This window comes from Dipodomys ordii, unplaced genomic scaffold (assembly GCF_000151885.1).
Source record: "Dipodomys ordii isolate 6190 unplaced genomic scaffold, Dord_2.0 Scaffold79, whole genome shotgun sequence".
Classification (NCBI taxonomy): Eukaryota; Metazoa; Chordata; class Mammalia; order Rodentia; family Heteromyidae; genus Dipodomys; species Dipodomys ordii.
In genome coordinates this window covers 676,928-690,629 of record NW_012267295.1, presented here as the reverse complement: position 1 = coordinate 690,629, position 13,702 = coordinate 676,928, and the positions used below count along the sequence as shown (strand labels likewise).

Below are 13,702 nucleotides of genomic sequence, written 5' to 3'. Positions count from 1 at the left end.
GAAATCCACGGGCCCTGCAGCGGCCGGGAGCTGGGGTGTGCGGAGGGAGGGCGGGGGGGGGGGGGGGGGGGGGGGGGGGGGGGGGGGGGGAGGGGGGGGGTCAGGGGTCTGGGAGGGCTTCCCCGAGCCAGCTGCTGTTCCGCTGGGTCCCCAGGGCTGAGTAGGAGTTCTCATGCTTTGGGCGATTGTTTTGTAGGTTTCCTGGGTTCCAGGTCCGCCCTTCTCCCCAAAGCTCTGCGGGTAAGGGCTTTGTAGCCAAGACCCCCCCCCCCCCCAGGACCAAGCGGGCTGCTCCCTGACCACGTGTTGTTCCCCTTCAGTGCTGGGCTGACCGTTTGGCGCCGTGGAGGAGGACCCGTCAGTGAAGTGCGGGAGATGAGCCTTGGTCAGCGGCAGCGGCCGTGACGGGTGTGCTCCGGTGTGGCATCCGCACCCCCCTGTGTGTCACACTCTTGTTTGCCAAGTATGTTTCCATCCCACCTTTCACCCTGTCCTACCTGCATTTATTGGCTTGAAATCTGAAGTGTGTGTGTGTGTACACACGTCCTGGGGCTTGCATTCAAGGCCTGGACACTGTCTCTGAGCTCTTTTGCTCAAGGCTATCTCTCTAACCACTTGAGCCACGACTGCACTTCTGGCTTTGTTGGTGGTTAATTGGAAATAAGAGTTTTACACCGGTCTGGGAAGGTGGCTCAGTAGTAGAGTGCTTGCCTTGCATGCATGAGGCCCTGCGTTCGATTCCTCAGCACCATATAAGCAGAGAAAGCCGGAAGTGGCGCTGTGGCTCCAGTGGTAGAGCACTAGCCTTGAGCTGAAGAGCTGAGGGACAGCGCCCAGGCCCGGAGTTCAGGCTCCTTGACCAGCCAAAAAAAAAAAAGTTTCACAGTCTTTCCGGCCCAGGCTGGTTTTGAACCTCCATCTTCAGATCTCAGCCTCCTAAATAGCTAGGATCACAGTGCCTGGCTTTCATGCCTCTTGTTTTGATAATCATTATTTCTTTCCTCTGAGTCTCAAATACCCAGACTTTTGCATGGATCTGACAGCATCCCTTTAGAGAAAGGCCAGTGGAGACTGTCCCCCTTCACAGATGAAAACTCAGAGGCTCAGGGTGTGTCACAGCAACCCTGGAGGGCAGCCCAGGTCCCTGCAGAGCCAGCCCCTTCCCTGCTCGAGGCCACCTCCCTCTCTAACCCGCTGCCACTTCTCTCTGCCTTGCAGTTCTTACGGGATCATGAAGCTGAACAAGAGGAGTGTGGCCCACTATGCGCTCAGCGACGCCCCGGCAGACCATACCGGCTTCCTGCGTACTTGGGGGGGTCCAGGAACCCCACCCACTCCCAGTGGCACTGGCCGAAGATGCTGGTTTGTCCTCAAGGGCAACTTGCTGTTCTCCTTTGAGAGTCCCGAGGGCCGGGCCCCCCTCAGCCTGGTGGTGCTGGAGGGCTGCACAGTGGAGTTGGCGGAGGCTCCTGTGCCTGAGGAGTTTGCCTTCGCCATCCGCTTTGATGCCCCTGGCGTGCGCCCACACCTGCTGGCAGCAGATGGGCAGGCAGCCCAGGAGGCCTGGGTGAAGGCCCTGTCCCGCGCCAGCTTTGGCTACATGCGTCTGGTGGTACGAGAGCTGGAGAGCCAGCTGCAGGATGCCCGCCAGAGCCTGGCCTTGCATCGCTCTACACCCTGGAAGGTCAATGCCAGTCACCGAAAGCCACAGGCTCCGGACCGCTCTTCTCCAGCCTGGGAGAATGGCCACTTTCTCCCCAGGGACCACAGTCCTGGGTGCTTCATGAGAGACGTGGGCAGCCGGCCAGCAGGGCGGGACTTGGCAGAGTGGGAGCTGCAGGGCCCTGCCAGCCTCCTCCTAAGCAGAGGGCAGAGCCCCGTGTCCCCTGAGACCTCCTGCTTCTCTACGCTGCACAACTGGTATGGCCAGGAGATCATGGAGCTGAGGCAGAGGTGGCAGCAGAGGGTGCAGGGTAGCCAGCCAGAGCATGAGCAACAGGACAGGCCCTGAACCTGGCTGGACCTTCCAAGTTGTGGCTGTGTCCTGCTGGTTAGGACACTGGAGCCCAGCTTGCTTGCTCGCTTGCTTTGTTTTTTCTTTTTCTTTGTGTTGGTACTAAAGCTTGAGCTTTGGGCCTCAAGCTTTCACTTGGCTTTTTCACACAAGGTTGGTGCTCTACCACTTTTTGGTGGTTAATTGGAGATAAAGAGTCTCACAGACTTTTCTGCTCCAGCTGGCTTTGAACCTCGATCCTCAGATCTCAGCCTCCTGGGTAGCTAGGATTGCAGGCGTGAGCCACTAGCTTCCCAGCTGAGTTTTCTTCAGGAGTTAAAAGTTTACTCATTTCTAAGGTTGCTTTTGATACCTTCTCTAAATTCCAGATCCTTCTGTATGCCTGCAGAGGAAAGGTGATTTATGTAGAACCCAGACAGCCCTAAGTCTCTGGACTCTGTGGTAGGCTGGCCCCTCTTGGGGTGTTTATGAAATGAAAGAAGTGGGCCTGTCCTGCCCCTGGCCTGCACACAAGATTCTGCAACCCTATTTTCTATCACAGGAAAGCTGTGTGCATTTAAATCCCAGAAGCTGCCTGGCATATCATCATGAAGGACTGACGTCAGGGAACTTGCATTTGTTTGTGATAGGGGTTTCTAGGTAGGACCTATTTCTAGCCAATAGAGAGGATTTGTTGTTGTTGTTGTTGCTCTTGGCTGCCCTCTCCACGTTTGTCCTGGTCTGTGCCCTGGGTGGGCTTGGTAGCTTTTCTAAGTCAACAGAAACCCTTCCTGTGCCCTGCCTCCAGCAGCCAGGCAAGGTGGCTCTGAGGAACCCGTCCAGGCACTCTGTGATGTCTGCTGGCTGCGTTCCCATACAAAGGTGTTTCTGCTCCTGAAACTTTGAGTGAAATCGTCTGGGAAGGAACTGTGTCACAATCCTGCTTGTCCAAACAGTTTACCTGTCAAGAACCCTCATTGCTACTCTCCCCAGCACCATGCAGATGTTTTTTTGTTTTTGGCTCTGGAAGGTACGGCCCTGGGTCTGCAGACCCGCCCGTCTGTCTCCCTTATGGGAGTAGTGTGGACGGATGGTTAGAAGATGCAGAGTCTAGTCAGAGACACCCCTTCGCAAACACAAAATTGCCTCCTCCTAGCCTCCCTCTCTACTGGGGCTTCGGGCCAGCTGAGACACAGCTAGGCCTAAGTCTCCTATCTCCAGGAGGCCGAGTTGTCTCCCAGGCTCTGGCGGGAGTGAGGCCCGCGGCCGCTGCACCTGTTTTATAGGTACACAGTACAGACCTTCGTTAAACGTTTAAACTGGTTTTTAATAGACGTAAACACTAAGTAAAGCTTTCTTCTATTCGTACTCATTTTGGCTCCTTAAGTTTCTTTCTACAGCCTACCCGGAAGTGGGTTTGGGAATTTGAGTCGCGTGAACCCCGGAGCTGGGGACCCCGCCCGTCAGAGCTGGGGGTGGGTGGGGCTGGGGCAGTGACGTCACTGCCCCGGCGGGTGACACGCCCAGCGATGGGAGGCATTGCGCAAGCGCTGCGCCTGGGCTTCTCTTGGCGCCTACAAGTCTCGCGAGGCTTGGGGAGGCGCCCTTCCCGAGGGCGGCGCCGGGCCGTGAGGGTGGGTGCGGGTGCCGGGACGAGGGGCGGAGCTGGGAGATGGCGTCTGGAGCGGCTCGCTGGCTGGCTTTGGCGTCTGTCCGATCCGGGGCTCTCCGGAGGGGGCCGAGCTGGAAGAAAGGTGGAGATGTCTCCGTCGTACAAGGCACATCAGGTCCGAACCTGGTACCATCTAGGTCAGTCATCGTTACCCGCAGCGGCGCCATTTTGCCCAAACCTGTGAAAGTGAGTGTCTGCCTGGGGGCGGGGCGAAAGGGCCAAGGCCAATCGTTGTGAGGCGTGCGTGTGGCCGATACTGATTGACAGGGGCAAAGACCAATCGTAGGCTCGGCATAGACCGGAAGGCGGACCAGGGACGCATTTTTGCGCTACCGGTTGTATTGACAGGTGGGAGAAGGAGGCAGAAGTTGAAGGGCAAACGTTGCATTTTGCACTAGTTGGTCGTCCTGTGTGTGGCGCGCCATTCCCCTGGGGCAGAGAGAAGTCATGCAATCGCTTTGTCCCCTACAGCTGAGATGAAAACAATGAATTGTGAAGTGTTTGTAAATAAAGGGAAGTGCAACCTTTTTTTTTTTTTGGGGGTCCGGTCGTGGGGCCTGAACTCTGGGCCTGGGCGCTGTCCCGCAGCTCTTCAGCTCAAGGCTAGCGCTCTACCACTTGAGCCACAGCGCCACTTCCGGCTTTTTTCTTTTTGCTTATGTGGTGCTGGGGAATCGAACCCAGGGCCTCGTGCATGCGAGGCCAGCGCTCTACCATTGAGCCACCTTCCCAATGCTTTTTTGTAATTGTTTTGAGTATCTTCTGGTAGAGCCAGCTATGGTCTTCTGAATGTTCTTGCTTGCTTGTAGGTTGTACCTGATAATAAACTTTAGATGTCTGCAGTGCCTTTCTTTACCACATCCGTTTTGATGGCCACAACTTGTTCTGAATTTCTCCAAGGATTTTAATATCAAGTGGCCTACCATGGCTCTTGGGATCCACCGGAGGAAATGTTCTGAGGGGCCAGGACTTCCCGTGGTCCTGCCAGAGTGGGCTCTGGCGCTCACAGCCACCATTCTACCCCTCTGCAGATGTCCTTTGGCCTCCTCCGTGTGTTCTCCATTGTGATCCCCTTTCTATACGTCGGGACGCTCATAAGCAAGAACTTTGCTGCTCTACTAGAGGAACATGACATTTTTGTCCCAGAGGATGACGATGACGACGACTAACAGGTAACTTTTTCCCCACAACTGGACAGGCACAAGAAGTGGGATGGCAAATCCGATGTGGAAATACCAGCATTTGGACATTTAGGGCAGAAGGTTCAGGGGATTGGCACAATTGGTGATTCGTGTTTTGGATTTTTCTTTAAGTTGGATGAAAGTGACAACCAATTTACAGATTGCCTGGTACCTTTCAGGTAGAGGTGTTTGAACTCAGGGCTTTCCAGTCACTAAACAAGCACTCTGCTACTTGAGCTGCATCTTCAGCCCTTTTTGTTGTGGTTAGTTTTGGACTTGAACGATTCCCCTGCTCCTGAAAGTTTTCACTTGGTTGGCTTTTTCACTCATGGATAGTGCTCTACTACTTAAGCTAACCTCCAGTTCTGGCCTTTGGCTGGCTAACTAGAGATGTCTCTTAGGCTTGTCTGTCCCAGCTGGCATCGAACTTTGATCCTCAGGTTTCATCCTTCTGTGTAGGTAGGATTGTAGGTTTATGGCACTTAGTTATTATATTCCTAAATGCGCAGTAACCCACTTCTACCAGACTGTTTTTTGCTGGCAGGGAAAGTGCCTTTTGTTCATCTCCATGTCTGACCTGTGGTGCATGCCTGCTCAATGCACAAATAAAGGCACTCAACATTGCCTTTCTCCATGTTTGGTAGAACCAATCTGTCTGTTGCCCAGTTCATGGCTGCTTCCCTTTCTTACAGGGCATGGAGGGAGAAAGGAGAAAGCACTGCTGAAGAAATGGTGACGCTCTCAGCCTCTCCTCCTTCCCTATCAAGTGTGGGTTTGGAAAAGACCTCAGCCTTGCCTCCTGCATGGTCCAGAAACACAGCCCAGATCCTGAGGCTCTGGGAGAGGTCCCCTGAGATATGCTGTGCACTGCACACTATAAAAGCACCAGCCAGATTGTGAATAATTATAATAAACATCAGCTGTGTGTGACTTAGAAAATGGCTGAGGCTCCTCAATCTGCACAGGCTCCAGTTGCTCTGCATGCACTGAACAGCTGTGCCTCAGAAGCCTGCCTGAAGTAGGAAGTTAATTTCACTTTAAGGACAGGTGCTTGTTCCACGTGGAGGGGCTAGGGCTCCGAGCATCCATTTTATTCAGAACCCAGGGAACACACCCTTTGGTGGGGGAAGCAGTATTGATATGAAAACAGCCCATCCTGTCAGCTCTCCTGTGCCTGCACACCAAATGTCCCACTGTAAAGTCTGTATAAATACAACTAAGTGGTAGGGCAGGGTAGTGCATATTGGTAATCCCAACACTTGAAAGGCGGAGGCAGTAGTATTTAGAGATCAAGGCCAACCTAGGCAAGAAAATCTATGAGATACTTTAACCACTAAAAGCCAGAACTGGACTGTGGCTCAAGTGGGTAGTACCAGCCTTGAGTGGAAGCTAAGGGACAGCACCCAGCCCTGAGTTCAAACCTAGTCCTCCCTTCCCTGCAAAGCAAAACAACAAAAAACCCAATGCATATGTGAAGAAAGAAAAAAGAACTGGTACATATGCCAAGACCTCACTTTTTCGCAAAGGAGAGACTGCAGAGAAATGATTTGCCATGGAGCTCTATCCTGAACTGACAGTCAAATAATGAGTTTATTTGTACTCTAAAACAATTAAATATCCACATGTATCTTTTCATTGAGTGATGTCACGGGTCGTGGCCAACATAGAACTTGGACAGGAAATCCTTTGGCCGTGGTGCTTCTGTTTCATGGAAGAATCGCATAATATGTGTCCGCTGTTTCCACACTTTAATCGTTTCCTCCAGTTCCATCTTGCCCTGTACAAGGGAGGGGACAGGTCAATGTGGTTAAGTCAAAGGAGTACAACAGGGATGCTCAGGACTCCCTTCTGCTTGACACAGACTTGTCCTGGGGCTTGACCTCAGAGCCTGGGCGCTGTCCCCTGAGCTGCTCTACCAGTTAGGCTGAGCCACTTCCGGCTTTTTCTGTTTATGTGGTACTGAGGAATGTTAGGCAAGCACTCTACCACTAAGCCACATTCCCAGCCCCTGATCCAGACTTTTTGAATTCCCTTGAAGTAGCTGTACAAAGGAGTTTCAATTGAACATGTGGGCTTATGAGTACAGTGCGTGTTGATCAGTTGTCCCTTCCATCACTCTCCATTTTGTCCCAACCCCATAGAGTGCAAGGTTCACATATGCACACCGAATATTATGACTATTTGCTCACCTTTCTTCTTTATTCAGCTATCTACCCCCTTCTCCCCCACCCCACCCACACCCACTTTTGTGCTAGTCTTGGGGCTTGAACTCTCAGGGCTTGGGTGCTATCCCTGAGCTGTTTTTGCTGAAGACTAGCATTCTACCACTTCAGCCCCATCTCATTTCTGGTTTTTTGCTGATAGTTGGAGAATAAGTGTCTCCTGAACTTTCTTGTCCTGGTTGGCTTTGAACCAAGACCCTCAGATCTCAGCTTCCTGAGAAGCTAACAGGCATGTGCCACCAGCTCCCTGTTCATTTCTGTAGAGAATATTTTTTTTTGGGGGGGGGGGGTCCGGTCTTGGGGCCTGAACTCTGGGCCTGGGTGCTGTCCCTCAGCTCTTCAGCTCAAGGCTAGCACTCTACCATTTGAGCCACAGTGCCACTTCCGGCTTTTTTCTTTTTGCTTATGTGGTGCTGAGGAATCGAACCCAGGGCCTTGAGCATGCAAGGCAAGTGCTCTACCTCTGAGCCACCTTCCCAGCCCTCCCTGCTCATTTCTTCTGTATTCATCCACTTTTCCCCAATTCATGTTTATTTTCTGGTATTCATTGTGTTAAATTATTAAGTCAGTTCAGAGGAGTTATACCACTGGAATCCTCCTCTGCATATACCAAAACTTAATTTGTGTATATATGCATATGGTCCTGTGTTTGTTGTCATGCTTATAATTTACATCTAACTTGCACATATGAGAGCCCTTTGTGAATCTAACTTTTTTTCCAGATCCACCCATTTCCCTATAAATAACATTTTTCTTGATGGATGAATAAAATTCACATTTTCTTGATCCAATCATCCACTGTAGAGTATCTGAGCTGTTTCTACAACTTAGCTATGGTAAATAGACTGCAAAGAACATGGATGTTCAAATGTCTTAACTGTATCTGACTTGTCATTGTTTGGATAAATGCCCAAGAGTGGTATGGCTGGATCATAGGGAGCTGTATGTTCAGTTTGTTGAGGAATCTCCAAATTGCTTTCCATAGTGATTGCACTAGGTTACATTCCCACCACCAGTGCAAAAAGGTTCTTTTTCTGCACATCCCCACTAGCATCTTTTGTTTGTATTCTTGGGGTGAGATGGAATCTTGATGTTTTGATTCACATTTCCTTTATGGCCTGGGGTGGAGCATTTCCTCACGTGATTATTGGCCATTTTTACTTCTTCTGACAAGTCTCTATTTAGCTCCTTTGCCTATTTATTAATTGGATTATTAATATTTTTGGGTTTGGATTATTTTGAGATCCTAGTATATTCTGGGTATTAACCCCTGTCAGAATATAGAATTATGAAAGATCTCTCATCTTGTAGACTGTCTTTTTAGCTTAGTAACTAAGCCCTTTGTAACACACTTAAAAAATTTATTAAGTAATTGTACAAAGGGATTACAATTCAATAAATAAAAGACTTTTTTTTGGTGCCAGGCTAGGGCTTGAACTCAAGACCTGGGTGCTGTCCTTAAGCTTCTTTTGCTCAAAGCTAGCTAGCACTCTACCAATTGAGCCACAGCTCCAATTGAGGTAGTTAATTGGAGAAAAAGAGTCATGGATTTTCTTGCCTGGGCTGGCTTAGAACAATGATCCTCAGAATCTCAGCTTCCTGAGTAGCCACTAGTGCCTGGCTGACATGGACCTTTTAAATGACTTTGGGCGGGCTGGGAAGGTGGCTCAGTGGTAGAGCACTTGCCTTGCATGCCTGAGGCCCTGGGTTCCATTCCTCAGCACCACATAAGCAAAAAAGAAAAAAAAGCCAGAAGTGGCACTGTGGCTCAAGTGGTAGAGCGCTAGCCTTGAGCTGAAGAGCTGAGGGACAGCGCCTAGGCCCAGAGTTCAGGCCTCACGACCGGACCCAAAAATAAATAAATACATAAAATAAATAAATGACTTTGGGCAAATAACTGCTCTAGTTGTTCCTGTATCTAGAAAATGAGGTCTTTCAAATATTATCATCTCTGGTGAACAGATGCAAAGAGGAGACTTTCAGGTTGACATGTAACGGTGCCTGCATAACTTGACTGGTTTAACTCCAATTTCTATTTAACATTTCTCTTCTATGTTATTTCCTGGCCCACACTGAGGTCCCCGACTGGCTGGTGAGATAGAACCAGGCCCCTAACTGTTCCCCATTTATATAAGACAGAATTCCTCAGTTCTAGCTGTAAGTTGGCACCCAAGTAAAGCTGCTGCTCTGCTTCCAGGGGCCGCATTCAAAATGTACTCAAACTTTTCTTTGCATTGATCTTTAGTTATAAAATGTAAGCCACAGTAGATTCTCCTTTAACAATCTTATAATCTATTTAACAAGATGATAACTCCAACTACTCCTCTGAAGTAGTAGTTACCTGTTCATCTGGGAAGACTGAGAAACAAGGGGCAAGTTGGTCAGGAAGGGCCAGTTACCTTAATGACCAGAAGATCCACCACCCTGGGGTCTGTGACATGGGCATTCTTCATAAACATCTCTCGAACTTTATTCCGCCCCTGTTTCACAGTGATGTCTAGCTGGAATAAGTGCACTAAAGAGAAAACATGATTCAGAAATTACATGGTTTAAACATGTTTTTAAAAACATAAGGCAATAAATATCCATTAACAGACAGGTTGTCCATTTATTCCACACACCAATAGCCTGACCCTAAGCTCTGTGCCTGGAGATGTGACGTGTAAGATGAGGCTCAATGAGTTTGCATTGTTTGGGGAAACAGACCACACACACACACACACACACACACACACACACACACACACACGTGTGTGCGTGTGAGTGTGTGTGTGTCTTTTTTAATGCCACTCCTGGGCTTTAACTCAGGACCTGGGCACTGTCCCTGAGCTCCTTTTGCTCAAGGATAGCACTCAACCACTTGCCACAGCTCTACTTCTGGCTTTTTCTGAGTAGTTTATTGGAGATAAAAAAAATGTCTCACAGACTACTTTCCAGTCTGGCTTCAAACCATGAAGATTACAGTCTCCTGGGTAGCTAGGATTACAGACATGAGCTACCAGTGACTGGCCAGACCATTATATTTGAAAGATAGCAAGACAGCACAGTCAGAACAACCTGGATTCAAATGCCAGTTCCCTCATTTATATCCTGTGTCAGTTAACAATGCTGTATCCGAGTTTATTTTTATTTTTTGTTCTTATTTTTATTTATTTATTTATTTTGTTTTTTTTTGGGTCGGGTCGTGGGGCCTGAACTCTGGGCCTGGGCACTATCCCTCAGCTCTTCAGCTCAAGGCTAGCACTCTACCACTTGAGCCACAGTGCCACTTCTGGCTTTTTTTCTTTTTGCTTATGTGGTGCTGAGGAATCGAACCCAGGGCCTCAGGCATGCAAGGCAAGCACTCTACCACTGAGCCACCTTCCCAGCCCTTTGTTCTTATTTTTAATATATTATTGTTATTAAGGTGGGGGTTGGCATTTCATAAGTCTGGTAATGAGCACATTTCTCTTTTTGGACAATGTCACCCCTTCCTTTGCTTTCCCCTCCCATCCCTGTCCACAAGTTACATACGTCATTTTCTGAGTCTATTAATGAAATGAAGACAAACATACCTAAATTTCAGAGCTGCTGTGGAGACTGCGTAACATAAAATGTTTACATCCACTTCTAGCACTGACTGAGCTTTTTATGAATGTTGGTATTACTTGCTGCTTGAGGTGGGATCGAGCTAAGTCGCTCATGACAGCCTCAGCCTCCTGAACAGATGGGGAGGCAACTGTGCCCGACTGGTTTCTTTTTCTCCCGCATTCGGGACAGAACCCAGGGTCTTGCACATGCACCTCTCCCACTTCCTGTTGTGCCCGCCCCTCACACCTGTTATCTGCTTGCCCCTGCACAGCAAAACACTACTTCCATACTTCCCACTTTCTTAACACCAGGTGGGATTAAATTCTGGTCACCAGCAGTCTCTCAAAAGGTGGGTGTGAGAGTCATTGTGGTGGCACGTGACTGTAATCCTAGCACTGAGGTAGAGGCAGGGCTGGCTGCAAGACCCTGTTTCAGAAAGGGGGAGGGGCTGGGAAGGTGGCTTAGTGGTAGAGTGCTAGCCTAGCATGCACAACACATAAAAACAGAAAAAGCCAGAAGTGGCGCTGTGGCTCAAGTGGTAGAGCGCTTGCCTTGAGCTGAAGAGCTGAGGGACAGCGCCCAGGCCCAGAGTTCAGGCCCCACGGCCGAACAAAAAAAACAAACAAAAAAGCAGCAGCAGCAGCTCAGGAACAGTGGTCAGGCCTTGAGTTCAAGCCCCAGAATTGGCCAAAAAAAAGGAGGGGAGTACTGACAGTAGCACAGTTCACATACAGCAAAGAACTGGACTGCTCAGAGAGCCTTCTGTAGGTCAGCAGCAGAAATAGCAAAACACCACAGCCAACATTTGTTAGCTTAATGCCAGGCCCTTATCATTTGGGGTGTATTCATCTACGGAACACAGTAACTTTCCAAAGGTGACTATTTTGAGGGACCGGGCACGGATCACACAGCTTGTCGGTGCCTAACAGGCAGAGTTTGGAGGACTGTGAAGGCTCCACTATCTACACACAGGCAGGGAAGAACCAAGTGTTCCCATGGCAAAACACACACAACACGCTCCCCCTCTGACGAGCCGTGATGAGCACGGAGAGCACTAGCAAAACATGCACAGCCCGACATCGCTGAGGGTGGTGGGGAATACGGGGGTCTGAGCTCTGGGCCTCTGGCCTTCCCCAGCCCGTCCGCGTCCGCACTGCTCCGGACGGCGCGGGGAGTTCCCCGTCTCTGAATCAGTACTGGGACAGATTTAAGGGCACAGGCCGGACAGGGCCATTTAAAGCCAAAAGAGGTGCTCGCGGCGGGGAGGGGGGCGACCGGCCGAGAGGAGGGGAGGCCTAGGGAACACGGCCGGGGACGGCACGGCGGGGGCGGGCTGGCCCCCCGTGAGGGACACCCCTCCCCTGGAGAGACTTGGAAGGTCACCCCGGACTCCGGGGACGACCTTGGGGCAGTCAGCGCCCTCGCCCGGCTCAGTGCTGGTGGGGGGACGGCCAGAGGCTGCGGCCAGGCTGGCTCCGGGCCGAAGGCGTCTGGGGAAGCTTCCCGGGCCGGGCGGGCTCCGCGGCCGCGGCCGGCGGAGCTCCTGGGACGGGGCGTCCTTCGCCGCGTCGCCCACAAAACGTCCCTAAGCGCCCCTGCTCCCCCGCGCGGGCGCTCGGGAGCCCCGCCAGGCCTCGTCCCCGCCGCGCGGTGACCCGCTCCCCGGGGAACCGGGGTCGCCGGCCCCGGCCGTTGGGTCGTGAGCAGCCGCCTCCGGTCCCCGCGTCCGCCGCTGCCCCTCACCGGCGTTTGGCACCTCCCGGTACCAGGCGCGGTACAGCTCGCGTACCCTCCGTTTGGCCTCGTTCAGGTCCCTACTGAAGATGGGCTTCACCGAGGAGCTGGCGACCGCAGCGGCGGCCTGCCGGAGGCCGCGCGCCGCCATCTTGCGAAAAAGCTACCACCTCCGCGCTCCTTGACGCGCTGCGCCCCCGCCCAATGCCTTTTCTCATTGGCTAAAGCGAGACGCCACGCCCTCTGCGCCATGGGTGGGTGGGCAGGAGTACGGTGCTGAGCTCTCCCATTGGCTGGAAACTTTGGTCTCGTGGGAAAGTGACCAGCGGGCGGCGCATGCGCTCATTCGCACTCAGCAGGCCGCCGCCGCCGCCAGGGGGCGCTGCTTCCCGCCGGCTCCCGCGTCCCGCCTCCTCCGTGAGTTTCTCTCGCCGGCTCCGAGGAGGTGACAGCGGCGCGGGCGCTGCGGTGCTGACCGCGCCGCACGCAGATTGCGTGTGTGTGTGTGTGGGGGGGTCGTCTTGCGGGGAATACGTCAGCGCGCTCCAGGCTGGAAGGCCGAGTATGACATGATCGCCGTCCTCGTGTGTCTTTTGTGTGTGCGCGCGGGTTCCGGGGCTTGAACTCGAGCCACGGCTTCACTTGGGGCTTTTCAGCGGTTCATTTGGGATAAGATTCCCAGGACGTTCCTGCCTGGGCGGGCTTCGAACCGCGGTCCTCGGGTCTCAGCCTCCCGTGAGCCCGGCTGTTCTCCATGTTTTTAAGTTAACATTGCATTCATGACTGACTTTCTGGTATCCAACTTAAACACTCAACCTGCGGGACAGGGAGGGTTCTCACCCTAAGTCCTTGGACTTTGAGGTTTGCGGGAAGTCCTGGGTTTCGGTTCTGGGACAAGCCCGGCGGAGATGCGGGCGTGCAGGGAGAGAGGCCCAGTTAGTTCCTGGGACTTCGTTTTCCCTCCAGATTGCAAATGCATGGCTCCCACTCCTGGGAAAGCTTTGAGAAAGACAGAAAAGGGATTTATTTTACGGGTGCTGTGACTCGTGCCTGTAATTCTAGCTGAGCTCTGAGGATCATGGTTCAAAGCCATTGTGAGGCTGATCTCCAATAAACCACACCCACAAAACAAACCAGAACTGGAGCTGTGGCCCAAGTAGTAGAGTGGAAAAGCCCGGGGACAGTGCCGGGCCACAGGGTTCAGGCCCCAGGACATGTAATTACTGGCCAGGCCGAAGTCGCCCTGTGCTGATCTCATAGCACTGCGGCCAACCAACCACGCTGGAGGGGGCGGCGTGTGTGTGTGTGTGTGTGTGTGTGTGTGTGCGCG

The 13,702-nt window shown here is 52.0% G+C and overlaps 3 protein-coding genes across 3 annotated transcripts; 2 read left to right on the top strand and 1 right to left on the bottom strand.

Moving 5' to 3' along the window:
• Positions 1-2,096, top strand: Fam109b (family with sequence similarity 109, member B). The gene is made up of 4 exons (XM_013024848.1): positions 1-35; positions 197-240; positions 321-463; positions 1,219-2,096. Exon 4 carries the CDS (start codon positions 1,232-1,234, stop codon positions 2,009-2,011), a length of 780 nt encoding a protein of 259 aa, XP_012880302.1. The 5' UTR covers positions 1-35; positions 197-240; positions 321-463; positions 1,219-1,231; the 3' UTR covers positions 2,012-2,096.
• Positions 2,097-3,604: 1,508 nt separating this feature from the next.
• Smdt1 (single-pass membrane protein with aspartate-rich tail 1) lies at positions 3,605-5,785 on the top strand. The gene is made up of 3 exons (XM_013024762.1): positions 3,605-3,851; positions 4,697-4,837; positions 5,539-5,785. Exons 1-2 carry the CDS (start codon positions 3,666-3,668, stop codon positions 4,832-4,834), a joined length of 324 nt encoding a protein of 107 aa, XP_012880216.1. The 5' UTR covers positions 3,605-3,665; the 3' UTR covers positions 4,835-4,837; positions 5,539-5,785.
• Positions 5,786-6,412: 627 nt separating this feature from the next.
• Ndufa6 (NADH dehydrogenase (ubiquinone) 1 alpha subcomplex, 6, 14kDa) lies at positions 6,413-12,558 on the bottom strand. The gene is made up of 3 exons (XM_013024766.1): positions 12,382-12,558; positions 9,468-9,583; positions 6,413-6,623 (listed from the first exon to the last, which is right to left on the bottom strand). The coding sequence occupies exons 1-3, from the start codon at positions 12,521-12,523 to the stop codon at positions 6,492-6,494; spliced, it is 390 nt and encodes a 129-aa protein (XP_012880220.1). The 5' UTR covers positions 12,524-12,558; the 3' UTR covers positions 6,413-6,491.
• Positions 12,559-13,702: the final 1,144 nt, after the last annotated feature.